At 58.2% G+C, this 26,530-nt stretch overlaps 1 protein-coding gene and 1 long non-coding RNA gene across 6 annotated transcripts; one reads left to right on the forward strand and one right to left on the reverse strand.

The window, feature by feature from the left end:
* The first annotated feature begins 1,881 nt into the window (after nt 1–1,881).
* Nucleotides 1,882–26,503, forward strand: TECR (trans-2,3-enoyl-CoA reductase). 3 transcript variants are annotated; one of them, XM_003981940.5, is made up of 13 exons: nt 1,882–2,027; nt 23,415–23,465; nt 24,093–24,144; nt 24,479–24,523; nt 24,619–24,722; nt 24,800–24,915; nt 25,006–25,111; nt 25,254–25,326; nt 25,425–25,468; nt 25,542–25,599; nt 25,682–25,770; nt 26,114–26,159; nt 26,248–26,503. In XM_003981940.5, the coding sequence occupies exons 1-13, from the start codon at nt 2,013–2,015 to the stop codon at nt 26,373–26,375; spliced, it is 927 nt and encodes a 308-aa protein (XP_003981989.1). In that variant the 5' UTR covers nt 1,882–2,012; the 3' UTR covers nt 26,376–26,503. The 3 variants fall into 3 exon arrangements, with proteins under 3 accessions (XP_003981989.1, XP_019674120.1, XP_019674104.2); XM_019818561.3 differs by lacking the exon at nt 1,882–2,027 and adding an exon at nt 5,715–5,750; XM_019818545.2 differs by lacking the exon at nt 1,882–2,027 and adding an exon at nt 15,699–16,163.
* On the reverse strand, nt 5,121–24,801 carry LOC102899774. Of its 3 annotated transcripts, none has more exons than XR_006590769.1 (3): nt 20,946–24,801; nt 19,488–19,652; nt 5,121–14,185 (listed from the first exon to the last, which is right to left on the reverse strand). It is a non-coding gene; the product is annotated as an uncharacterized LOC102899774 (long non-coding RNA). The 3 variants fall into 3 exon arrangements; XR_002149524.3 differs by having other exon boundaries at nt 19,488–19,920; XR_006590768.1 differs by lacking the exon at nt 20,946–24,801 and having other exon boundaries at nt 19,488–20,583.
* Nucleotides 26,504–26,530: the final 27 nt, after the last annotated feature.

The raw sequence follows: 26,530 nt of genomic DNA on the forward strand, positions 1-26,530 counted from the left end.
AAATTATTTGTGTGCCCTTGCTGGCACACGATATCGTAGGATCACAGAATGATTTTGTGCCTTTTGAGTGAGTATAAGGCTCAGGAAAGCAGTCTCAAAAGGTACATTCCAGGATGTTCTGAGTCCGTAGGAATGTACATGGACTCTCTCCAAAATGACATCTGTTTGGACCCCACACACCTTATTGGCTGCAATGCAGCATGACAGAAGACACACGGACCCAGCCCACATTAGAGAAATTGACGGGCAAAGTAGCAAAACGTGGCTAGATTTTAGCAGTTCAAATGTGCCCCTCAGCCCTGCACCATTAAGATGTTTCAAGTAACTCAACTTGGTAGGGCTTTAACTTTTGGTTTCTGGGTGATTACTCCTCTTGTCCCCCCTCAGTGAGGGCAGGGAGTGAAGGCTGTCAGGACACAAAGGATCTCAAGATACTGTGAGCCCTCAATTGCCAATCGAGAAAGATCTGTGTTTTTGAAAGCACAATTATAAAACACATTTAGGTTTTCACCTCTTTTGCCCAGATAGACCTGGGCAAAAAACATCGTGTGTTTCTGAAGACCACAACGTTGGCTTCCTTCACTGGGAGTCACTGGTCCCCAAAAGCTGTAGCTTCAGAAGTTTCCAGAACCGAACCTGGATGACTAAGTGCTAAGCACTGACTCACCTTGCCCCACCCTGCTCCCCGGTGAATCAGTGATCTACCTTTGAGGACTTCTCACCACTGTCTCTGATGTCAGGCTTGTAAATTCCAAAGGGTTCAACGGTTGATGAAGGCTCAGGGGCAGGGTCCGGAACCAGGAGAAAGGAGAGAAGGTAGGTGAGGGCGTGTGCCAGGTGCTACTCACTCCTTACCCTGTCCTGTAATCTTGCGTGGTGTGTGTGTGTGTGTGTGTGTGTGTGTGTGTGTGTGTGTGCACGCGCTTGTGTGTGTGTGTATGAGGTGGTGCCCAACTTTCCCAGCCTGCTCATGACAAAGGAGCAAAAGCATGGCATAACCCCAGACCAGCATTGTCCAGTAAAGGCACAACTACCAGCCACAAATGCAAGCCAGGTCTGTGATTCTAAATGTTCCAACAGGCATGTTGAAAAAGGTAAAGAGGAACAGGGGAACTTAATTTTAATAATCTATTTTAATCCAATATATCCAAAATACTATCATTTCAACTTGTAATTAACATTAAAGGTTATTAGTGAGATTTTTATTTTACATTCTCTTCAGTACTAAGTCTTTGAAGTCAGTGTGTGTTTTACATTTACAACACATCTCAATTTGCACCAACCAGCCACATTTCAAGGGCTCACTAGCTACATATGACCAGTGGTGACCATGCTGGACAGCACAGGTGGACAAGTGTGGGCCCTCCGCCTATGGGGCCGGACAAGGTGGGGCGGTGGGGCTTGCATTGAAAAGGGCAGTGAAGGCATTCCCCCCTCCGATTCATGACAGATGGGGGGGGGGTCCCCTCGCTGGAGAGGCTTCTCCATCCTGGAGCCCAAGCACACGCCCCCAGCTCCTATCCCTTTCAGGTTGCTCCCCTTTGCCCAGGAGGCTGCCCACCTGGGAGTTCACAGGGAGTTCACATGATGCTCCCCCTGTCACTCAACTTTTTGCTCCCGCCCCCAGCTTTACGGTAACCCTTGCTTCCCTCGGTTTCCACAGCGACGCCACAGAGAGGCGGGCAAGGGGCGCGCGGCGCCGAGGCCTTATTTTGATTGGTGGGTGGCCAAGCACCTTTTAGCGCTTCCCTGTGTCCCGCAAGCTGATTGGCCAGCCTCGTGGCGAGAGCTGCTAGTCCTCGCTCAAGACCTGCCCCGCGGGGCGGGGTCGAAGGTGAGCGCCCCGCGCGCCGATTGGCTGTAGGGGCGCTCGTGGCAGGGAGGGGCGGGGCGGACGCGGAACCGATGTTAGTCTCGCGCGGCGGTCGCGAGCGCGTGAGGGAGCCTGTTCCTTGTCGCGCGCAGGTAGGCAGCAGCGGCAGCAGGATTAGTAGGGGTCGTGTGAAGAAGCCATGAAACACTATGAGGTAAGGAACGAGGAAACCGGGACCTAGCGGCCGCCGCAGACTCATTCGTTTTTCTTCTTCGTGGGACCCTGGGACCCCCCCCCCCCCCCTTTCTGGTCCTGTGCCCCAAAGGGCGAGCGGGACGGCGCAGGCGCAGTGGGCGCGCGTCGTGTCCCGGGGCCACTCGTAAATCGCACCGCGCATGTGCAGGGGGGTATTTCTAATTCTGCAACCTAGGCTGTTGTGGGGTTGCCTTTTCTTGGGGTCTCTGCAGGATGTGGGAAGCTTGCAGGTTCCTTGCAGCTCCCCCAGCGGGCCGGGGCAGACTTGGCAAGGGGAGGAACAAAGGTGCGGGACCCTGGCTCCCGATCCGAGGGTGTCTTGCATAAGTGTTGCACTATGCTACCTCCTTCGGCTTAGGAAATGGCTTTGCAATCAGCCTCTGGCAAGATCTTTGGACCCCTTCCCTCGTCCGGGACGTCCGCGAGGAGATATGGCGGTGAGGGAGGTGCAGTTCCAGGCCTGGCTCCCGCCGAGTAGCAAAGCTGATCTTGCTTTTTGGTAATCTAAGAGATCGTCTCAGTCAATCCCTGCGTGTCACCTGGGAGAAATCTCACGCCCACAGCCATTCTTGAAGCCTAGGTCCCCTGACTCCTAACTTGGGCTGCTGCTTCCCTTAAAACGAAGTCTGATGCGCTTATCGATCTAGCTGATAATAGAATATTAATAATTTAATTACTGGATCAGTACTGACTTTCAAATAACATTAAATAATAAACTAATTTATTCTTAAAACGCATAATAACTTAGCGTGTGATTACTCTTGTGCTATGAGATTATGTTCTCTTATTTTTTATCCTCATAGGCCTATGAGGTTGGGGACTATTATTATTATTCCCATTTTTACAGATGAAGAAATAGTCTCAGAGATGTCAAATGACTTGCCCAACCCCCCCCCCCCCCCCCCCCAGGGTAAATGCAGAACAGAGAGAGAAACTCAGGACTCGGGTCTTAGTTGCCAGCCCCTAGGCCATGCTGGTCCCCAAATGAAAACTAGCAGGTAGAGATGTCTTTTTTTTTTTTTTTTTCTTTCTCCTCGGTTTAAAAAATTGTGGCAAAATACACATAACATAAAATTTATCATGTAACCGTTTGTAAGTGGCATTAAGTACATTTACATTATTGTGCACCCATCACCACCCTCCATCTCCAGAACTCTTTTCTTTTGAATTTATAAAACTGAAACTCTGTCCACATTGAACACTAACTCGCTGTTCCCCATTCTGTCCAGCCCCTAGCAACCGCCATTCTATTTTCTGTCTCTATGAATTTGACTACGTTAGGTACTTCACATATAAGTGAAAGGAGAGATTTCTTGTTTTTTTTTTAATTAAAAAAAACCCCTTTTTTTAACGTTTATTTATTATTATTATTTTTTTTTAATTTTTTTTTCAATGTTTATTTATTTTTGGGACAGAGAGAGACAGAGCATGAACGGGCGAGGGGCAGAGAGAGAGGGAGACACAGAATCGGAAACAGGCTCCAGGCTCCGAGCCATCAGCCCAGAGCCCGACGCGGGGCTCGAACTCACGGACTGCGAGATCGTGACCTGGCTGAAGTCGGACGCTTAACCGACTGCGCCACCCAGGCGCCCCAACGTTTATCTATTATTGAGAGGCAGAGACACAGCATGAGAGGGGCAGAGACAGGGGGAGATACAGAATCTGAAGCAGGCTCCAGGATCCAGCGGTCAGCACAGAGCCCAACGCGGGGCTCGAAATCACGAACCGAGAGATCATGATCTGAGCCGAAGTCAAGACACTGAACTAACTGAGCCACCCAGGCGCCCCGAGATTTCTTGTTTTTATTCTCGGGTTGCATACATACCATTACCTGTGTCTGCCCCCTTTATTGTTATTATTATTTTGCTAATTATTTTTTTTAATTTGAAACCTGGAAGCCCTCGCTCATTTTTGACACAGTACCAGGAATGAGGAGGTAGGATTCAACGGTCTCTCATGCCCCATTCAACTTTATGATTATAGAATAAAGTTCTACTACGGTTTTCCCTCTCAAACCCTCTTACACTCCCGGAGAAAAAGCCACAGTTTGAAAGATGCGGGAAGGAAGATCCAAATGGCATTTTGCAAAATGGAGTTTTAGTTTCCTTAGTTAGCAGCCAGATAAAGTAGGCCTCTGAGGACCCTTGGGGTGAGCACATTTGTTCCAGAAACGGTGCAGGCTGAGGCCTGTGGCTTGCACTGGAGAACGTGCTCTACCTTATGGAAATAAGTCTTTTTCCTGCCAGAGGGAAGGGGGAGCTTCAAACCCACTGTTCAAAGTGACCTTGGAGGGAAAAAAATTATTTTGCTGTGTTCTCTATTCTCATTTTCTGCTAACATTTGCCAAGCACCCTCCAAGGTGATAGCTACACTTTCCGTGTGGGAGGATCCCTTGTCTCCCAGCAAGCAGAATAGTTTTACTCCAAGTGTCTGTTGCAGAACAGTAAAAATAGCACGGATACTACTTCCACTCCCATTTAACACACTTTGAGTAAAGGTTTCGGTTATCTTCATCAAAGAATATATTTCTATTTGAAACTAAGCCCATCCCTCACCCCCAAGTGAGCCCCTGTCCACCGAGGGGTTCACCTCCCTCAAAAGACCTTTGTGGCTCCGACAGAGACCTCGAGATAATGAAGTGGAGTTTACAAACGATAGAAGTGATGTTCAGAAAAATGTGATCTGCGTGGAGTGTCACACAGGGCGCCGATGGAGGCTGAGGTCTGATGTCATGGCGGTTGGGATTCCAGCTGGAGGGGAGATTTGTTGCTGTTTCGGTAACAGTTTACCATCACTGCCAGTGTCCCCTCTGTGATCTGGGAGGAAGAAGTATCCCTTCAGTGGACTAGTTGAGATGAAGCAGATAGAACGGGTCCCCTTTGGGTCCTGGCCGAAGCTGGTTTCTTGGAAGGCAAAGGAGGCCTTGGGATTGTCTTGGGGTCGGATGGATCAGGGTTGATAAGAGAGCTGCTGATCTTACGCTACAGGATTCTTTCCTTTTCTTCTCTTTTTTCTTTTCCTTCCTTCCTTCCTTCCTTCCTTCCTTCCTTCCTTCCTTCCTTCCTTCCATATTTTTTTTATTGCTGTTTTTGCCATTGCAGATGAGAGCTCAAAGTAATGATCCCAGGCGTAACTGGAAAAACAGCTCTTGTGTCTTGTAAATGAGTCTGTTAATTCCCAGGAAGATCAGCGCCTCTCAGTCTTCTGAGCCCTTCACTGCCCGTTTCCTCTAGATGGGTACCTGGAGACAAGGAAGCCTCATCCTCTTGGGGTCCCCACTGCCCTTATGTAGGATCTTCCACCCCCCCCCCCCAAAAAAAAGGGTAGCTCTGTTGGTGCTCATTTTGCGAATAATCCTAGACCAACACAGTACCTTGCCTCAGGCAAGTTTTGCTTCCACTAACGCCACAGGAATAAGCATGTGAAAGTTCTGGAAGGTAGAGTTCTGGTCAAACGGCAGTTGTTTAGAGCCAGAAAACGGCTGGAAGGCAAAAATTAAGGAGAAAGTAGACCCATGGTTAATGGTGTCTTAAGTGTGTGGGCTTTGGGCAGGGGTGGGGCTGAATCCTGGTTCTGCCACTCAGTACATAACTGTGTCACTGACCAGAGCAGCTTAACTACTTTGAGCCTTTCTGTGACTGTGACTGCTCATTGGGGACAAATGCAACCTGTGAAGGCAAAGGTCAGTATGAAAGAACATTAGGAAGTTGATGGAAATATATCATCAGAGGGTGCTACAGGTAGCCCTGGTTCATTCATTTTAACTGTTGTGCACAGTTCCATTTTATGAAAAAAAAAATCTACGTTGGTTTCCCAGTCCTTTCGTAAATCTCCAGATATCCTGTTGAGTGGAAAAAAGCAAGCTGCAAAAGATTCTATGTATTTCAAAAAGTACCAAATGAGAGAGATTTATCTGTACTGCTTATGGATATGTACATAATAAGTGGATATGTTGTGATTAGAGGTTAGAAGTATGTGGGAATCACACAGAGGAACCGTTGCTTGGGGAGAGGGAGTGGGGAGAAAAGGGGTGTGGAAGGCTTTCAGCTATGTCTGTTTTATTAAAAAAAAAAAGGAATCTGATGTAAATAATTCTTAAATCTGGGAGGATCTGGGAGGTGGGATCTTGGGTGTCTGCTGGGTTTTTTTGTACTTTTTTCTTCTGAATTCTTGTGGCCTTTTGGAATAGGTGAGGGATATTTTGGGTTTCTCTGACTGTTGAGCCCGTTTTATGTGTGGGTCTCTGACTTTCGTACCTTAAATGTGGCGCCTGTTTGCAGAAAAGTGTTGGTGTTCTGAAATGGGGACTGCTTGACCTCTTCACTCTCACACCCTTCTGCATGCTGCATCGAAAGAAAAGGCCTTCCAAAAATGTCTTTGGGACTGGTTTTGCATTTGCAGACAGGCTGGGATGCTGGTTGTGGTCCCCTCTTCTTGGGCCAGATAATCAATCCTGCTGGATTAATAGCAGGGACAGGTCACATTTATTGTATCCGAAAACCTGAGAGGTGGGTCCTCTTTGCTCACATTTGTGGATAAGGAACACGAGGCTCAGGTGAAGGAACTTGCCCAACTTACCCAAGGTCATGTTGTGGCAGAGAGGGGATCCAGACTCAGGTCCGTCTGATTGCCCATCCGTAGAAGAGGAATGGGGGGGGGGGCACCAACAAGCACAGGTGATCTGGTGGGCACGAGTATTACTTCTACTTTGCACATAAGGAAACTGAGGCTCAGAGAAGCAAATTAAGTTGCCGAAGGTCACAGAGTCAGGAAGCCGTGTAGCTGGGCTTGAGCCCTGGGTTTGCGCCTTTCCAGTTTCTGTCCCTGCTGATGCTTCCAAAGGCTGCTGGTGGCCAGGCTGTGCTGTGCCGCGCCGCGCCATTGTTCTGAGGACAAAGCGTCCCTGGAGGGAGAGTGGGAGAGGCTCTGTGGGTCGGTGTGGAGTGCTGGCCGAGAGTCTCTCTTGGCCCTAAAATCGGATGGGCTGTCCCTCGGAGTTCTAGAGGGGGGAGCCGGATTGGGATTGGCAGGCCGGGAAAGCCGCCGTGAGGTTTAAAGACCTTCCTTGTGTTGGTGTGCCTTGGCCCAAGAGCCTTGGGTCGGGTTGAGTGGGAAGGGCGGGGCTTAAGTCTGGGAGGTGGGGCCGAGGCGGGGAGGGCGGGGCCTAGGCAGGAGAGGTGGGGCCTAGGCGGGCGGGGCGGGGCCTAGACAGGGGAGGCGGGGCGGGGGCGGGGCTGAGGTTGGGAGGTGAGTGCAAGGATCGGAGTGGTGGGCGGGGTGGGCCTAGGTGAGCCTGGGTGGGACCCGGGAGCTCCTTCGGAGCCGCGCAGAGCCTCTTGAATAACCGGTTCCTGAGGAGAGGTAAGTGGCGACTGGACAGACAGCCCTGAGTGGGGACTGTGCTAGGAAGGGACTCAGCCCTTGAGTTTGGTTGGCAGTCCGTGCGCTTTCACCGACAGATTTGGCCAGACCTTGGGCTGGGTGGCAGTGGCAGCAGAGGATGTTTTAATACCTGGGGACAGCCAAGGAATCCTCCTCCTCAGAACGCCTCTACCAGCTTGGTACTCACTCTGAGCGCTTTTAGCTGATAACTCATTTAATCCTGGTAACGAACCCATGGGGTAGGGACCGTTCTTCTCTCTGTTTGACAGATGGGGAAACTGGGGCACAGAGGAGTGAAGCGACGGGCCCTTAGTCCCTCAGCGAGTGGCAGAGCCAGGATTCTGGTGGGCCACCGGGGGGGGGGGGGCTTCACTGTGGGTGGGCCCGGGCGGTTGTGCGTTGAGGGGGGGATGTCTTTGGAGGCACTGCCCTTGGGACAGACAGTTCTCCCTGCTTGAGCTTCGGTTTTCTCTCCCATGAATCCAGGGTAAGGACACCTGTCTCGGAGGGCCGCTGGGGAGTGTGACATGTCCAGCACACTTACTGGCCCGCAGTCGGGGTATAGAGCGTTAGGTGGTTCAGGACAAATCATTGGACGGATCGGGAGAGCCGCATCGGTCAGGTCTCGGAAATGCTTTGTGCACGTGGCCTCTCTTGAAAGCCTTACAACTTGCCAGTGAACCGGGCCATGGAGGCCTCCTGCTGGAGATGGGTTCATGCTAAATGGTATGCCCAGAAGAGGGAGGAAGCAGCCGGTGGTCAGTCTTGATACACTGTCACACACGGTGGAGGTCACATTTGGGGACGACCTCTTTCCCTGGGCCAAGTGGAAGCACAGTCAGAACCCACTTTTCGGACTTAGTGGGACAGAGAGCTGTCCCAGGAAGTGGGTGCTTCGGGTGGGTCTGTCCATCTGATGGCCGTCGAACCTGCTCCCTCGGAAGCCGGGCAGCTTCTGGCATGTTCCGTACCCTGCAGCGGCTGCAGGGGCTTCTCCCGTGTAAATGGGAGGATCTTAGCACCCGGGCCTCAGAACCGTCTCTCAGGCTCCTCGTCGTCCTCTGTCCCCTGCCTTCCTCACCCTCTACACTTCTGTCTTTCGTCTCCTCAAACACCCGCAGCCCCATTCCAGCCCTGAGCATCTGCCTGTTTCCTCAGCCAGAAGGCTCTTCCTCTGTGTTTCCCCGGCCGCTACTTACTGAGAGCTCAGCTTCCACGTCCTGCAGAGAGAGGCCTTCCTGGACCATCTTACCTGGAGGATGACCCCCGCCCCACCCCCTGGCACCCTGCTCCCGTCCGTCGGGCCCACCTTGGGCCGTGGTTGCATTTTCACTTGGGTTCTACACGGTCAGACTGTGAGCTTGGTGACGGCAGGGAGGGACTCTGTGTCTTGTCCCTGCAGCTTCCCCGGCGCCTGGCCGGCGCCTCCTTACTGACTGACGAGATGCACGAATGCGTCTTCTCCTGGTGGTCAGGCTCCTGGGGCGCAGAGGGGCGAGTGTGGGGCTGCTGCAGGGATCTGGCTGAGAACTGCATCTCCCGCGTTGGGCCGAGTCAGTCCTTACTGATCGTGACCCAGGGAAGCTGGCTTCTTACGGCCCGTTGTCCGCGAGCCCCGGGTCCAGCGCCACCGCGGCCAGCCAGCCTGTTCCGCATCATCCTCTCCTCCCCATGCTTGGGCCTCACCACGAGCTGCCAGCTCCGCGCCTGGGCCTGTCCCCGGCCACACGGGATGCTTGCGGGTCGTCCTGGTCTGAGCGGTCTCCTGTCGTGGGCCTCCACTTATCTGTTTCCTTCTGCCATTTATTCATTCGTTCATTCGCTCCAGTGCATTTCTCTGTGCCTGTCACTCTCCAGGAAGACGGACTAACCGCAGCCTCTGCCCTCCAGGTCTTTTCACCGAGCTGAGCCGAGGCCCCAAGGGGAATGTTTTCAGGGAAGGGGAGGGGACAGCATGTGCAGAGGCCGGGAAGCCTGACTCTGTGGATGGCCCATGTCGAGTGATGAGGCCGACTGGCCAGAGACCTGTGGACTTTATCCTGAGGGTGATGAAGTCCCTTCTCTGTTGATTTTGCCTAAAAGGTCAACTTTAAGAGGGCGGTTTATTTTTTAAGTCCTGGGAGGGGGGGAGGGGTCCTCGCGTTCTGCTGTGTGTTGCATAAATGGGCAGAGTAGTTGTTCCTTATTACTGACTGGCGGGTGTGGATGGTGTTTGGGCCCCCCCGCTCCCCCGACCGCCACCGCCCCGCCAGTCTCGTGGTTAGTTAGAGATGGGCCACGAGCCTTTCCCAGCTCTCTGAGGGATAAAGAGCCTCTCAGTAGGTCACGGTGACTGGCAGGCTGGCACGGCCCTGGCCCTGTCCCTGCTCGAACCAGGCTCTTATGTAAGCAGAGTCCCCAGGCCATTCAGTTGGCCCCATAGACTGCAGGGTTTGTGCCATTGTCCGGGTCCTTCTGAACTCTGTTTTTCCTTTTTAAAGGGACCAGGGAGCACTGGCCGGGGCCATGCCAATTTTGTGGTGGGGCCCGTGGGAACAGTGCCTGTCCTCAGGGTGAGGGCGGGCCGGCCGAGTTTGGGGGAGGGCGGTTTCGCACTGGGGCATCCTGGAACATCAGGAGGCAGGTCACAGACCCGGAGTCTCCACTCTTGTCGGGGGAAGCTGTTCCCCAGGACCCCTCAAGAGTCTGACTCAGGAGAAGGGTGGGTCAGTGGGAGGAGGGAAGGTTGGGGAAACATACTCTTTGTGGGGAGTGAGGGGAGTATCAGAATTCTTGGGGAGATACGTGTAGTCCGAAACAGTATGTTGTGGAATATTATTTCCACCAGAGAATAAAGTCTAACAGAATCTCCTGGCTGGGGATGGGGATCCATCCACCATCCACCATCCACCATCCACCCCAGGGCTGGGTTGAGTCGTGCAACCCCTGTGCTAAATACCAGTGTTTCAGGAGAGATGGCTTTGCCCTTCCTGTCTGGGAATCCCGTCATTCAGGGCTCAGCATGAATGTCACCTCCTCTTGAGAGGTTCCCCCCACCCTGATCCACTCAGGCCACACTCGCCACCTGTCGCCTCTCCTGTTTTAGTTCTCTGCACAGCACTTAGCACCTTCTGATAGTTTGTGTGTTTGAGCTCCTCGCTCGCTGTAAGCCCTGGCCCCTGGCGGAACAGGCGATCATGTGCACATCTGTTAGAGACACCGGCTTGCAGAGCAAGGCACTGGGCACGCTCAGGCAGTTAGCCGCATCGCTGATGCCCCCCCCCCCCCCCCAAAGACACTGAAGTCGGATGAGGAGGAAGGACCCTCACATGGTTGTGGGGTACACGGCTGCCCCTCGGGCTGGCAGTCCTGACCCTGAGCTCCTGCCTTTCCGTCATGAAGCTGGTCACGGCTCATCTTTTGGCACTTTGGAGTTTGGCCCTCCCCCTCCCCCCCACTTTTTGACCCAAAAGTTACCCGAACTCTGAGTTTTCATGTGCGGATGAGGTGGGGATGCCGTGGGTAGTGCTAAGCCACGATCACCAGACCCTAAGAATGTTTCCTGCCAGGCCCCTCCAGGCGCGGTCTGAGGAGTGGGCCTGGGAACTGCATCTTCTGCCACATTCCGGCTCACCTGGGGTGTCGTGGACGCCGCATGGAAGTGAACTCATTGCCAGCCTCCCCGGCTGGGCCTGGGAACGAGCATCATGGGGAGAGAAGGCACGGGGAAGCACGTGCATATAAAACTCTCGGTTCCTTTTCCCTCGCTTCATTTTGCTGTCGGCCAGAGGGGCTGAGCGGAGCCAGAGGGGCCTGCGGGGCTCAGGGTGCTGCTCACAGGTAATGCTGCAGGTGGGAAGACAGCCAAGGGCATCTTCCTGGACCCCTCTGTCAACGGCGAGAGCCACCTCTTAATTCACCTCTCCCTTTAAAGATGCAGGGAGGCCTGTTAAACCTTCCAGAAGCCCTGCCCTCCTCTGCCGAAATCCTCTTAACTTGTTAGTGTTCTCCTTCTATCCCAGAATGCAGTTTTCACCTTAAGTTGGGCTGTGTCTTATGATTGATATATATACATGTCATGTTTATATAGAAAGTTCTCCACTCCCCGACCCCCCACCCCCCAAATTGGCAGCTTGGTCTCAATCAGTGGTGTCTCAGGATCCAGGAACTAGAGTGTCTTTTTTACCACTTGTCACCTCTGCCCTAGTCCAAGCCCCACTGAGGTCTCTGGCCTGGGTTGTTTCTGAGATTCACTGCTGTGTCTGCTTCCATGCTTGCTCCCAGCAGTGGCAGCGGGAGGGCTCTTTCTCAAAACCAAAGCAGGTGGTGGCACTCCAGCGACTTCCCAAAGTGCTGGTCTGGGCCTCCGTGCACTCGAGCCTCCTCAGCTGCTCAAGTCCATTCTGTTCCCGCTGGATGTTCCAGAGCACTGCCAAACTCACTGCTGCCTCAGGGCCTTTGCACTTCCCACAGGGAGCCTCAGGCCGGTCCTCCCTTTGGCTTCTTTCTGGCTATGGCTCAGATAATACTTCCTTAGAGTGGCTTTCCCTGACCACTTCCTCTGGTGCTCTGGGTCCCCTGCCAGGCTCTCTTCACAGCACCTGGTATGTCCCAACCTCATGTTACGTGATAGGTGCTTTGCCCACGTTCCCCTTGAGTGTGAACAGGACCAGTCGAGGAGCATGGCGTCTCTCAGCTGTGCTCACCATTCTGTCCCAGCACTGGGAACACTGCCCAGCACACTACTGTCACACATAGGTCTCTCTATTCATCAAGCCCAGCCCCTAGCAAGGGCCCAGCACGTCGAGGGGCTCGGTAAGCACTTCCCGAGAGAATGAACGGGAACTTCTCAGTCAGCAGAACAGGCTTGTGAAGGTTCCACGTCGCCCCCGGCCCCCCCCACCTTATGTGGTCTCTCAGTGAGCTGGAGCTCTCCGTGGGGCCGTTTAATGGGCATTTCAGACTTAATAATGTCCCGACCTGAGCCCCAGACTGCCCTCAAACTGCGTGTCCCCCCTCCAGTTAACGGCGCTTCCCGCCTTCTCATCGCCCAGCCCCGAGGCTCTGGCTCTGCTTGTTCTCCCGCGTCTCGTGTCCAAGTCAGCGAACCCTGCAGCTCAGCCTTCACTGTACAGCTGGAATGCGGCCACTTGTCATCAGCCCCCCACCATCACCGGGCCCAGGCCAGGGGTCGGCAGCCTTTATCCGTGAGGGGCCAGACGGGAAATACTGTGGGCTTGGTGGGCCATACAGCCCCTGTGACATCTTCTCAACTCGATAGTTGTAAAACAAACAAACAAACAAACAAAGCAGCCAGATGATACATTAACAATCAGTGAGCCATGGCCTTGTTCCTGTGATACAGCTTTGTGGATCCTGAAGTTTGAATTTCACGTCATGTCCTTGTGCTGCGCAATAGGCTTCTGATTTTTTTCCCAACCATTTAAAAGTATAAGGACGATTTTAGTTTGTACAGAAACAGGCGGTGGACCGGAATTGGCCTCTGGGCCATAGTTGGCCGACCCTTTGGTCTCAGACATCTTTTATCCTGACAGAATTATCCCCATAGCTTTTTACTCGGCTCCCTGCTTCCACCCTTTCTCCCCTGTAGTCCAGATGGATCCTTTAGGAACTTGTCAGGTCATATCCCTGCTCTGCCCAGAATCCTCCAGGGTTCTTACCTCACTTGGAATAGAAGCCGGGGCGCCTGGGTGGCTCCGTCAGTTGAGCGTCCGACTTCAGCTCAGGTCACGATGTCACGGTCAGTGTTTGAGCCCCGCGTCGGGCTCTGTGCTGAAAGCTCGGAGCCTGGAGCCTGCTTCGGATTCTGTGTCTCCCTCTCTCCCTGCCCCTCCCCTGCTCACACTCTGTCTTTCTCTCTCTCAAAAATAAACGTTAAAAAAAAAGGGGGGGGGGAATAGAAGCCATAGTCTTCATCTGGAGGGTGAGACCCTGCACAACCTGTTACCTCCCCCCAGCCCCCTTCTTGCTCACTCTCTCCAGCCACACAGTCCTCTGCACTGTTGCTTGAACACACCAAGAATGCTGAACCTCAGGGCCTTTGCACAGGCCATTTCTCTGCCTGGATGCTTTCCCCAGATTTCTCAACAGCTCTTTCCTCCCCTGCATTCAGGGCTTGTCCCAAGGTCTCCTCCGGAGGCCTTTCTTGACCAGTTTGTGTAAAACTGCACACCCCCTCTTCACCTTCCACTCCCTGTCCCCTTTCCCTGCTCTGCTTTTCCTACGGCACATGACATCTTCTAATGTTATGTGCAACTTTATTTGATGGTCGTTGTCCCCCCCCTGCTAAAATGTCAGCTGCACATGGGCAAAGATTTCTGTCTCTCTTTCCACAGCTGAATTCCCAGAGCCTTTAACAGTGCCTGCATGTAGCAGTTAGTAGATGTTCAATCAGTATTTATGTGGTGAACGAATGAGCCTCAGTTTCCTCATCTGTAAAAGGGGATTAATAGCAAAAGGTAATTTGTGTTGAGAATGTGCCTCTGTGTCTGGCACCTTGTGAGCATGTGGGAGGTGTTAGCTGTTGCTGTGTATGAAGCTGGCCATGGGGGTCCCAGAGCGGGCGATTCCGGAAGTTTCTGGGGTGAACTAACCTGCCTGCCGCACTGGGCCAGATGTGCTGGACGCAGGTGGGGGGTCATCCTGGATGGGCTCCTCCTGCTGCTGCCATCAGCCTGTGTTTGCAGGGCTCAGTGTCTCCTGCCTCTTTCAGCTTCTTGGCCTGATGGCACCTTCCTGCTCAGAGATGCAGAGACCAGACACAGTCACTACCCTTGATCTGGCCAGGGGGTCCCGGGGTGCAGATCTGGGCCGTCCCCCAAGGGTCTGGGGCCGGGGACAGCCCTGGAGGAAGAGCATTCAGTTCTAAGGAGCAAATATAGACGGGGTCTTGCCACTGGAGCTCATAGCCGGGTACTGTTGGGCTGGTGACTTGTGTTCCTCAGCCTCAGCCTCCTTGTCTGTAAAATGGGGTAACAGTGCCAATCTGGTAGGATCAGTGTGAGCTGGTGGTGGCTGGGTACTCAGGACTCACACCCTGCAGGGGGCAGGGCAAGGAAGGGGTGGGTTGCACCTGCAGGGAATGGTTGAGGCCCCACTGGGAGGGGTTTTGGGCTTCCAGAGGAGGCAGCCTGGGTCGAGGTGGCTGTTCCCATCTGTCACCTGGGAGCTTTTGAAGCTGTGGGCGCCGGCTCCCCCTTCAGAGACCCCGGTCCCCCGCCTAGGCTGTCCAGTCCAGGGCTCTTCAGCAGAGTCACATGAGCAGGCAGGGTTCGGGACCACGGGTGGGACTTCTGCCACGTGTGCTACGAGAACCCTGTCTGTTAGGTCTTCTTTCAAACGTTCCCATCGACCAGAGGGAGGCGCTGAGGCTCAGGCTGGGAGGCTGGGCTGACTCTGGCCTCTGCTGAGGCACTGCCGTGGGGACTCCCTCCACCCCTCCCCCTGGAGCCTGACAGGAAACCGTGCAGGAAGCGTTAAGACAGCCGCCGAGCCTGCCTGGACACCTCTGTGTGGTGTCAGGAGGTGACGGGTCTTTCTCCCTTGGGATCCTGAGTGTGCTGGGGCCACGGGAGCCTGAGGCCTGCGAGGAGCGGGCTCAGTCCCTGGGCTCCCTGGTAGTGACATGTTCTGCAGAGTCTGGACCTTCCAAGACGAGTGTGCTGGAGTTGGAGCATCGGGAGGGAAGGGGGTACCTTCCAGATGATCAGATCCCGGGGCCCCTCCCACCTTTTTTCCCCGTCGGCATCTAACCCCACTCTTCGGAGCGGTGGTGGTGGTGTGGCGGGGGCTGTGGGCCCAAGCGGGTGCGTCGGCGCTGGCCGCGGCACTTCCTGGCTGTGTGCCCTGGGCGAGGGCCCCCTCGTTTCTGAGCTGCATAACTGGGGTCACAGTCCGTAGCTTACAGGCCCCGGTGAGGCTAGGTGAGTTAGGCAGGCGAAGGTCTCAGCACGGCCCTTGGCACGAGGTAAGCATCCGACAGATGTTTCTTGGGGAGGCGCTTCCCAGTGGCACAGGCCCCAGGGGCAGCCCTGCTCTGGGTGGGACAGCGCCCTCTGGAGTCCCGGAAGGTGCAGCCTGTGCCAGCGCAGGGAGGTGCGGGGGCTGCGGGTGCCAGTGGGCAGCTGGTCAACGGGCCCGAGACCCAGAGTCCCCGCTGTGTTGGTTCGGTGTCCCCTTCAGGTTGTGCTCTGTGTGGTTGCTGCCACCAACCTGGGGTCACCCGAGCACCTGAAGAATGTTCTCCAGGACGCCCCTGGGGTGTATGGGGCTCCTCCAGCGTCTCCTGGCCCCCATCCCAGAGCCCAGGGACATTGGCATTCAGACCCTGGCTCTTGTTGTCTGGCCAGCGGGGGCAGGAGGTGGGAACTGGCTGGTTGAGGGCCTGGGAGTGGGTGGTCAGCGTCTCCCCGCCCTTGCCAGCCTTGGTGACGTTCTGCCCCCATGGTGGCACGTCGGGGAGGCTGGTGCAAGCGCGCTGGGCACCTCAGAGAAATGGGGTCACGAGCTGAGGCCACTGGGGAAGGAGGTATTTCTGGCGGAGCAGGTGCGGCCTGTGCTGGCCTCCTGGCAGCTGAGCCCAAGGTCTTTTCAGCCACCCTGGCGCGAGCGGTGTGACTTCGATATTTCTGGAAAGTGGAAGGGAAAGGGAGCTGCAAGTGCTGAGTCGCCGAGTCCAGGCGAACGTGCCCGAGCCTCTGCATCTGTGAAGCGGGTGAGCCGGCCGGGTGCTGTGCCGCTCGCGGCCAGGCCTCCCTCCTCTGGGTGCGGCAGCTCTTATGGCCCCGAGCGGCGGCCCGTGGGGGCCGCGAGGGCCTGGGCCAGCCGGCGGAAGGACCTGTCAAGGTCTTTGCATCTTTGTCTGGAGTCCCAGGTTGCCCTGAGCAGGGCTTGCACCCACAGCGGGCCTCTCGTGCCCCAGGCCCAGGAGAAGACGTCACCACCAGGGCGCACACGTCCCTCACAAGGTGGCCTAGTTGCAGGGCCCTTTCCTGGCCGGCAGACCCACGTGGGGTCTCAGAGAGCCCGCCGGAGGCTGGGTGTGCTGCTTGTGCGGTCTCTGTGCGGGGCCTCCACCGAGCCTGCGAGCCTGCGCCGGCTGGGGGTGTGGCCCCAGAGGCCTGTGTGGGCGGGGCGGGGGGTGGGGTGCTGGCGTTTCTCAGCACACGCGAGCGCGCGTCTGGGCTCAGGTGTTTGCTGTGTGACCCGGGAGCGTCCCTCACCCTTTGGAACATGGCTTCCTTATCTGAGAAGTGGAGCCAAGAGCTCCTGCCCTCTCGGCTGCTGGGCAGGTGAAAGGGGAGGACGAGGAGAGGGGCCTGGGAAGCCGCCGCAGCTCCAGGCCTGCTGTTTTCCACGCGTGCCCATTGGGCGGGTCCGCCTGAGGATGCACAGAGGTTCCAGGGGCATCGTCGGGAGCTGGTGAGGGTGACCTGGAATCCGGGCCGACCCTCGGGCCTGTGCCTACCCCTTGTCCCAAGGGGCCCTGGGATGTGGACTCCGCCACGAGGCCACGGAGTCTTGTTGGCAGATGGGAGGGGCCTGGAGAGCACTGGGCCCGGCGGTGTTTATAAGGTTGGGGGGACACTGAGGCTCGAGAGGGGCCCGGGCCCCCGGCTTGCAGGCCTCGTGGGCGCTGGTGCCCGGGCCCCTGTGTGCCGCGCCCGCCTGGCAGCTCCTGCAGGTGCAGCAGATGCAAGCGTGGCTCTTCACACCTGGGCTCAGGTGGCGCCTACTCCTCCTGCCACCTTTTTTCTGGCGCTCCTTCCTCCTGGGGCTCAGGTCGGAACCCCCCGGGCCCCCCAGACCATCATCAGCAGATCCCGTGGTCCTGCCCTTAGTCTGTCCAGAATGCCACCACTTTCCACTCCTCCGTGGCCACCTCCCTGTTCCGTCCGCATCGTTGCCCTGGTCTCCCAGTTCCCAGGGGAACCTGCCCACTTCCCTCGGGGTAAGAGCCAGAGCCCTCACCTGTGCCATCTGCCCGCTCTGTGCTGGCCACCTGGGCCTTCTGCTCCTCAGAGCCCCTGAGCGCATCCAGCGACAGGGCCCTTGTACTTGGCCTTCCCTCTGCCTCGTGTGCACGCTTGTTGCCTGGCGTCTCACTGGCCTTTGCCCGGATGCCCCCCCCCCCCCCCCCCCCCCCCCGCTCAGGGAGGCTTTCCCTGACCGCTGTCCCGAAAATGGCCTTCCTCCCCACCCCGGACTCCCCCGCCCAGTTCTGTTTTTCTCCACGACGCTTGGTGACAGACGGGTCGCTGTTGTCCCCCGCCTCGCCCCCGCCCCCCTCCCCCACAGCACGCACAGGGTGGGGTGCGGTCCTGTGAAGGCTGGGATGGGTCTTGTTCACTGCAGTGCCTGAGATGGGGGAGGAGGGGAGGCGGGAGCGGGCGAGGGGCCGAAAGAGGGAACGTGGGGCAGTGGCTCCCGAGGCCTCTTGGCTGGTAAGTGGCGGAGCCCGAGCCAGTAGTCGCTCTTGGTCCTGCACTGGCGTTTTCTGCCTGACAGGGGTCTTCGTCCTCCCGCAGTTGGGAGTGGAGTCCACGGCCACAAGGGGGCAGTGGAGCGCAGGGCAGCCGCCGAGGCCTGGCAGCGAACCGTAGTAGGGACTTCGCTGCAGCCCCGCCCCTCCCACCCACACGTGTCTTGCTATTGTTAGGGTTCGGGCGCATTGTCACCGGCTGGATGGAGCGTTACCACATCACCTCCCTGACCTTGGTGTCTTCATGGCCAGGATTTGGGGAGAAAGGGCCTGGCTGTACTGCCAGTACTGTTTTGCCAGTGTTGGTCTGATGATAGTTAACTCCATGCAGGATCTCTTCTAGGCTGGGTGTGTTTATCTCCTGTTTTTGGGTGTCCTTATCTCTGTAAATCTTCCGGTAATTCTGCGAGATGGCAGGTGGGGGCAGCCCACATTATAGATGAGAAAATGGAGGCTCAAGAGAGGTTGAGTTACTTGTCCAGGGCCACACAGCCAGGAAGTAGGTGAGTCTTCTTGACCTTAGAGCCTAGGTAATGTGCACACAGCCGAGGAGGCCCTTGAGCCCTCCTTGTGTGGGGACCACGGGGCCTGTGGTAGTGCCTCTGACGGCCCAGGCTCCATAGAGCCGGCCAGCATGGAGCCCCTCTTCTGTGTTGGGCTTTTGCTGGTGCAGAAAGTCAACAAGGTTTCCCTGGAGTTGGGAGCTGGCTTGGTCACTGGCCCTTTCCCCCAGCGAGTGGTGCTCCAGAGCCTGGGAGGAGGGTCTGGCTGCCAGAATGCTGGGCCCCACAGCGTCACAGGAGCCTCACAGAGGCTTCCCTAGCACTAGGTCCCTGGCCCAGGGTATGGAGAACTCCAGGCAGCAGCTTCCACCCTGCCGCCACCCTGGGGTTGGGCGAGGTGGGCAGGGCCCCCTGGGGTGTGGTGAAGGGAAAGGCCCGGGCTCAGAGGCCGGTGGTGGGGCCTTAGGCAAGCCCAGGTGCCTCATGCAGGTGCTTACGGAGCACAGCTCCTTGTTGGGGAGGTCTGTGTGCTGGGAAATGGTCAAGAACGGGGCAGTCCTTGTCCTTGGGAGCTGGTATCTGGGAGTTGCTATTTTAAGTCGGGAAGGACCTCACCGAGCATTTGTCTGAAGACCCAAGGAGGTGAAGGGAGGAGCCCTGAGGGGTCTGGGGGAGAGTGGTCCAGGTAGTGGGAACAGCATGTGCAAAGGCCCTGAGCCTCTCCTACAGATGCATAACTGCCCTGCTTTCCCACTGCTCTGGTGTTTCTCATCTACTAGGTGGGGTTCACCCCTGGAGCCTTGCTCTGGGCGCCGACACTAGCTCAGAACGGTGCTCAGAAAACAGCACCCCTGTTTCCACTGTGACTACCTTGATCAGCAGCTTCTTTGTTTCCATGAAGACCGTGAAGGCCGTGGGCCCTGCTGCTCAGCAGTGGCTCTGGGTGTTCCCCTTCAAGCTGGGGAAGGCTGCAGCCTGACCCCCGCCCCTCTTTCAGGGTGGCCTGTGGCCCCATCCTTGGTCCTGCCCCCTCCCCCAACCCCCATGCCCTGACCTCGTGGTGCCACGAGTTGCTGTGGGCCGGATCCTGGAATCTCAGGCGCCTGGGTGAGAATTCCTCCCGGGCTAGTGGAACTGTCATCGCAGAGCCGTGCTCCCGTGTCCCAGGCCAGGGTGTCCGCCCCGTCCTTGTCCTCTGTATCCATGGTGCCGGAGCCTGCTGTGCCACACCCCCTAGCTATGGTCAGCGGCTGGGACCTCCGGCCAGTGACCCCCCTCCCAGCCCTTCACCTGCCTCCAGCTCCCTTAGGAGGGCTGACCTCTCCTCCCTTCCCCAGGCCTGTCTTCTCCCCAGGGATGGGGCCTCGGCCTGCTGCCTACCCTTCTGTGCTCAGGAACCCTGCCTAAGGGCTGTGCTTGGCAGCTGCCTGCACCGTCTGACCTGGCGTAGGCCTACGCTGGGTCCCCACCCTAGGCTGGCATCAGGCCTGGGCAGGCGACACACACACAGAGGGAGAGAGAGAGAGAGAGAGAGAAAGACAGGGCATGGGAGGTATGCTCAGCACAGAGCAGGGGCTGGGGTCGCAGCAGGGTGGGAAGGGGTGCAGTGGGTGGGTAAGCTGAGGGACTGAAGAATGGGAAACATAGGACCATGTCCCCTCTGTTTAGGCCCTCAGTGTTGGGAGGTGGATGGGGGTGGGGTACCCTTGCTGCTCCCTGCCCTGGGGCATTTTGTTTTGATGGGTAATTGGGGCCTGCTTCTTAGCGCATCCCCTCCCCCCCTTAAAAATAATTTATTGAAGTGCAGTTCGCATAAAATGAACCATTAAAAATGAATAGTGCAGTGGCATTTGGTAGAGTCACAGTGTTGTCTGTCCCACTGCAGCCACCACCTCGTTTTAGTTTTAGAATGTTTCCGTCACCCCTAAAAGATACCAGGTTCCCATCAGGCAACATTCCCCATCCCCCCTCCGCAGCCCCCTGGCAACCCAGTCGTTCTGGCTCTTTGGGTTTGCCGATTCTGAACACTGTACATAATATGGTGAGTCTTTGTGTCTGGCCTCTTTTACTTAGCATTTCTTTCTTTCTTTCTTTCTTTCTTTCTTTCTTTCTTTCTTTCTTTCTTTCTTTCTTTCTTTCTTTCTTTCTTTCTTCTTTCTTTCTTTCTTTCTCTTTCTTTCTTTCTTTTTCTTTCTTTCTTTCTTTCTTTCTTTCTTTCTTTCTTTCTTTCTTTCTTTCTTTCTTTCTGCCACCTAGCATAAACTTTTATTTCACTTTTCAGTTTGCAGTAATTATAAAATCGTACGGAGAGGTCCTGGGTCCTACATTCCCCTCACTCCTCAGGGCCTCTGAGCCCTCTCTCAGCATGAAAGCTGCTGGGTCCTGGGATGAGGGGGTGAGAAGTGGGAAATGACCGGCCCAGCCCCAGATCCAGCCGCAGCAGCCCTGAGCTGAGGCAACCCCCACCCCGGTGGGCTGGGCCCCAGGGTGCTGCCCGGAGGGCCAGGCTTACCTCTGTGAGGGCGCGGGCTCCCGTCCTCCAGCTTGGGACTGACCCTGGCGCGGCCGCTGGGAGTGTGCCCCTCGCCCGGCCACCCCTCCTGCCACCCAGCTTCCTCTCCGGCAGCCAGTCGGGGCCCCCGACTCTCCCCGGACCCTGGTCTGGTGCCCAGGCTGGGGGAGAGGGGTAGGATTTCAGCCCTCCCCCAGCAGCTGGCCGGCAGGGAGAGGGGCTGCTTATATTTTAAGCTGTTGAGTGGCTCAGCAGGAACTTGGAGGCCTCCTCTCCCAGTGGGCCTGGTGCTGCCTTCCTGCCCCACACGGGCTCTGAAGGCATGTGGGCACCGCCCTGCTGGGACCCAGGAACTATTAATATACCTGCAGCCACAGGGCAGGCCCTATGCCTGCCCACGGCCCTGCTATTCTAGCCCTTTCTGGCACGTTCCAAGTGTGCCCCTTCCCTCTCCCACAAGTCCCCTGGGTGGGACCAGACACCCTGGGCGGTATGACCAGCTTCTTTTCTGGCCCCATCTGTTCGGCCCGTGGCTCAGAGGGGCTCGGCAGGCTGTCCCCCAAGGCCACACGGCCGGCAGTCCCCAGCAGGCTCACTCCAGTGCGGCACCAACAGGCAGCATGGGCCAGGGCTTCTGGGTGCTGGGCCCTCTCGTGTCCCTGATGGGGGGCGGGCGTAGCATACGTGGGCAAACAGGCCTGCAGGCCGCCAGGATCTGCACCCAGGCCTGTGCCCTTCCTACCGGGCCTCCTCACGCCCAGCCTCGTGGCCCCAGGTTTTGGGGCACTTCCTGTCAGGCCCCATGCTGGTGCTCCACTCACATTGTCTCATGACCCCTTATAACCCCTTGAGGCCCACGCCTTCCTACCTGCCTCCTGGACGAGGCTCGGAGAGAAGTGAGGGGCTGGTCACGGGCGACCTCGTGGCATGGCCAGACTCAGTCCCCACATCTTCCGTGTTGTCGGGGGATGTGTGAGGGGATCCCTTTCCCTCTAGGGGATGGGTGCTGGTTGCGGTGGACCATCTGCCGGGCTGTGGGTGGCCGGCCTTGCCCTCAGAGAGCCCTGGCTGGGGCCCTGCCCTGGGGTTTCTTGACCGGCTCCTTTCTCCACACTGCCTCTGACCGAGGTCCGCCAGGGGTGGGAAGGATTCTCAGCGCCTGCTTTGCTAGCGGCTGACCTGAGGTCAGACCTAGGCCTTCTTGCCACGACCCACGTCAGTAGCATCTGTGCCAAGCCCCCCATGGGAGCACCTGGGCCTTTGGGGATCCGCCGGCCACTGCTGGGCCTCCCTCCAGCTTCAGCAGTTCACATGCTCACGGCCCCTCCCGGCGCCTTCTCTGACCTGCTTGGGATGGGTGGGCCAGACCCCCACCCCCACCCCCCGGGGGGCTCTCTCCCTCCCAACTCTGCCCACTGCTCTGCCACTGTCTGGGGGCGGCTCTGGGAGAAGGGTGGGGTTGGGGGTGGCCAGGCTTTGGGCTTTGTGGGCTCAGGGCCTAGGCAAGGGCACTTTGTTGGGCACTGACGTGGTGGGAAGACTGCCCCAGAGGTGGCCTTGGACAGGCCCGGGTGAACCTAGTGAGAAATGAGTGGAGAAGGGAGGTCAGGGAGGCAGGGGCTGGGGCCAGGGCCTCATCCATCCAGGCTGGGGATGCTAGCTGGAAACTTCTCCGTTTCCTGACCCTTTCCACACTTAGAGAGAGGCTCTCTGCACCAATAACTTCGGAATCTGTCACCTCCCTGGGAACACAAATGCACAAGGAAAATAATCCGCAGTGTCTCTTACAGCTCAGAAGGGGAAGTGGATGATCTGTCTCTGGGATTCTCAAAATAGCTGGGATTTCTCCAAGCCCCGTGAGCCCTTGAGCCCTGCGGGCCTGAGGCAGCCGAGGCTTGGGCCGCCCTCGGCCTCTCTCGCCCTCCTCCCGAGGCCCGCCCCGCCCTGCACTGGGCCAGGCGGGAGGTGCCTCCCTGCTTGCCTCCGAGGGTCTCCCTGCCCCCAGTGCTGTCCAGGCGCTGTGTCCACTCAAAAGCCTCAGTTTTGGGGGACCCAGCCCCCGGGGGTCGCCCCCAGGAGGTCTGTGGCATGGCTCCTGGGGGGCTCGGTCTGGGGCAGTTTTATATTTAGCTGGGCCGTGGCTGTGGGGCACTCGGGTTACATCTGCACAGAAGGTGGCGGTGCCAGGGCAGGCGCGGGCTCCTCTCCAGCACCGCGGCAGAATTTGATCGCGCCCGCCCGGCCCAGAGCCGCTCCGCCTGGGGAGGTCCGAGGTGGGGGCTGACGGCCGGCAGCCGGGGCCGCTGGCCGCAGCGGGCAGAGCAGGGCAGCATGGACCTGAACATGGGCATGGTGGCCCGGGAGGCCGGCCCGGGCCCGGGCCCCGGCCTCGGCCTTGGCCTCAACGGCCTCCCCCGAATCGCCCCCGCCAAGACCAAAAAACCTAAAAAGGCCGTCCTCTTTTTCGAGGTGGAGATTCTGGACGCGAAGACGCGAGAGAAGCTGTGCTTCCTGGACAAGGTACGACCGTGGCGTCGGCGGCCCTGGGCCAAGGACACGGAGTCTGGGCCTGTTACTTCCTGGGGCTCCTGGTTCTGAGGAGGCGGACTCCTTGCGTCCCCCCAACCTGTGTCCTGACACCCCACCTACTCCTCGGGCGGATGGGGGGTACCGTCCCCGGGCCTGCCCCTGCCGGCATGGGGTGGGGTGGGCAGCGCTGGCCCTTGGGTGTGGCCAGGAGCCGGCCCCCTGGTGGGAGGAGGTGAGGCAACCTCTGTGGACCCTGCAGGGCTTTGGGGCCTGGGAAGAAGGTGGGGGTTCTGAGAGCTGCCCCCTGCAGATGCCAGGCAGGGGGGAAGGGGCTCCCGCCCCAGTGAGTTCTGGCTCTGACCGAGGGCCGTCACTGCGGGCAGCTGTGTGGGGGTGAGCACAGGCAGGGAAGCAGGCCCAGCTTCGCAGGCTCATACCGTCTCCACTCTGGGGGGGCCGTTGCTGTGCTGTTCAGCCATGTAGGTAGGGGGGCCCGAACTCCGGCCTTCCCCCTCCCATAGCAGCGGCCCAGGCCCCCTGTCCGACCCCCCTCACCAGGAGGGGGCCCTGACCAGGCTCCCCTACCCCCGACTTCTTTGCGGCCTCTGCTTCCCCTAGGTGGAGCCCCATGCCACCATTGCCGAGATCAAGAACCTCTTCACCAAGACCCGTAAGTCCAGGGCCCAGCTGTGCCACCCCTGTGACCTCTGGGCAGGGGCCTCTGGGTGGGACCCTGTCCTGTACACCTGTCCTCCCAGGTCCTGCAGAGATGCCCCCAGTGTGGCCCAGGCTTCTCTTGGCTTGCCTGGGACAGATGTCCCTGCGTGGCCTTCAGCAGGAATGTCGTTGCCGGGCCTTCGGAAGGATAACATCCCTCTCCTGCCTGGGTTGTTCCCGGCTGGGTCCTAGCTCGGGCCTCAGAGGCCTTGTCCTGGGGCTGGAGGAGGCGTGGGGTCCCTGGGCTCCACCGTGCTGTGCGCTGTGATGCCCTGCTCTCCCCGCAGATCCACAGTGGTACCCTGCCCGCCAGTCCCTCCGCCTGGACCCCAGTGAGTACAGCTGTCTGCTCGGCCGCCCCTAGGCTTCTGGGTGGCAGTGGGCGAAGTCCTGGGCAGCTCTGAGCCCCGGCCTGGTCTCTCTGCAGAGGGCAAGTCCCTGAAGGATGAGGACGTCCTGCAGAAGCTGCCTGTGGGCACCACGGCCACACTCTACTTCCGGGACCTGGGGGCCCAGATCAGCTGGGTGACGGTGAGCCGCAGCCCGGTCCGTGGCCTCCTTTCCCAGCAGCCACACTGGGGTGACTCACCTGCTCCCCGTACCCCCAGGTCTTCCTGACCGAGTATGCGGGGCCCCTTTTCATCTACCTGCTCTTCTACTTCCGGGTGCCCTTCATCTACGGCCACAAGTATGACTTCACGTCCAGCCGGCACACGGTGGTGCAGTGAGTGGGGCCAGGGGGAGGGGCGGTGGGGGGGGGGGAGGCCTGCTGGACCTGCCCCAGCTGAGCCTGCCCCCGCCCCTCCCCCCCCAGCCTCGCCTGCATCTGCCACTCATTCCACTACATCAAGCGTCTGCTGGAGACGCTCTTCGTGCACCGCTTCTCCCACGGCACCATGCCCCTGCGCAACATCTTCAAGGTGAGCGCCCCGGGGTGTGTCCAGCCAGACGCTGGCCCCACCCACCTGGACCCCACCCACCTGGACCCCTGTGCCCAGACCCCGCCCGTCCCTGGCCCCACCCACTGCCCGCCCGACTCACCGCAGCCCCGCTCCCTTTCAGAACTGCACCTACTACTGGGGCTTCGCCGCTTGGATGGCCTATTACATTAACCACCCTCTCTACACACCCCCCAGTAAGTGGCCTTGGACCCTGCCCCTCCCCCCCCCCCCCCCCCCCCCCCCCCCCCCCCGGGTTCTCCCCTCACAGGCCACCCCTCTGCTTCCTCTTCAGCCTATGGAGCTCAGCAGGTGAAACTGGCCCTCGCCATCTTCGTGGTAAGCAGGCTGGGGGGGAGGGGTCTGGGGTGGGGAGTCTGGGGGCTCCCGGCTGACCCTGCTGCTCTGACAGATCTGCCAGCTTGGCAACTTTTCCATCCACATGGCCCTGCGGGACCTGCGGCCAGCTGGTGAGTGGCCTGCCCCAGGCGAGGGGGTGGGGGTCGGGCCGGGTGAGGGGGTCTCACTTGCCCCTCCTGTCCTGCCCTGCAGGGTCCAAGACCAGGAAGATCCCATACCCCACCAAGAACCCCTTCACCTGGCTCTTCCTGCTGGTGTCCTGCCCCAACTATACGTACGAGGTGCGGCTCTGCCCCGCTCTCCTCCCCTCTCCCTCCTGGGGCTGGGGTCCCACACGGAGGGACCAGCCCCTGATAGGGGTCCCTGGCTCACCAGCTGCCTTGGCAGTTTGTAGCATCTGGAGACGGAAAAGCTGGCCTTTCTGGGAGTTGGGAGGTGTGCAAGGCCAGGCTCGCAGCCACAAGGAAGCGGGGGGCGCCTTCATCAGGTCATCCTGTCTACTCGAGGCCTCTCTGGCATGGGCATTTGGACAGTAAGGGTTGGGGGGAGGTGGGCGAGGCCTCCGTGGAGCGGCCGGCACTGCCCTGTCCTGCCCACCCTGACCCCTGACCCCTCTCCCCACAGGTGGGATCCTGGATTGGCTTTGCCATCATGACACAGTGTCTCCCAGGTGAACCCGCTGCTCCTCCCTCCGTGCCCCACCCCCCCCTCCGGCCCGGGCTCTGCGGCCCCCCTGACGCCCCCGCTCTGCCCCACAGTGGCCCTCTTCTCCCTGGTGGGCTTCACTCAGATGACCATCTGGGCCAAGGGCAAGCACCGCAGCTACCTGAAGGAGTTCCGGGACTACCCGCCTCTGCGCATGCCCATCATCCCCTTCCTGCTCTGAGCCGCTGCCGGCTCCCAGGCTCCACCAAGCCAGGCTCTTCCTCTGTCCCAGCAGCATTCCGGGGGAGGAGGGGGGGCCACCACTGTCCGGCGCTTGGAATAAAACCTGCCTGCCCCTGCCAGACTTGGGCTCAGGCTCCGCGTGTTTCTTTTGGG

This window comes from Felis catus, chromosome A2, assembly GCF_018350175.1.
Source record: "Felis catus isolate Fca126 chromosome A2, F.catus_Fca126_mat1.0, whole genome shotgun sequence".
Classification (NCBI taxonomy): Eukaryota; Metazoa; Chordata; class Mammalia; order Carnivora; family Felidae; genus Felis; species Felis catus.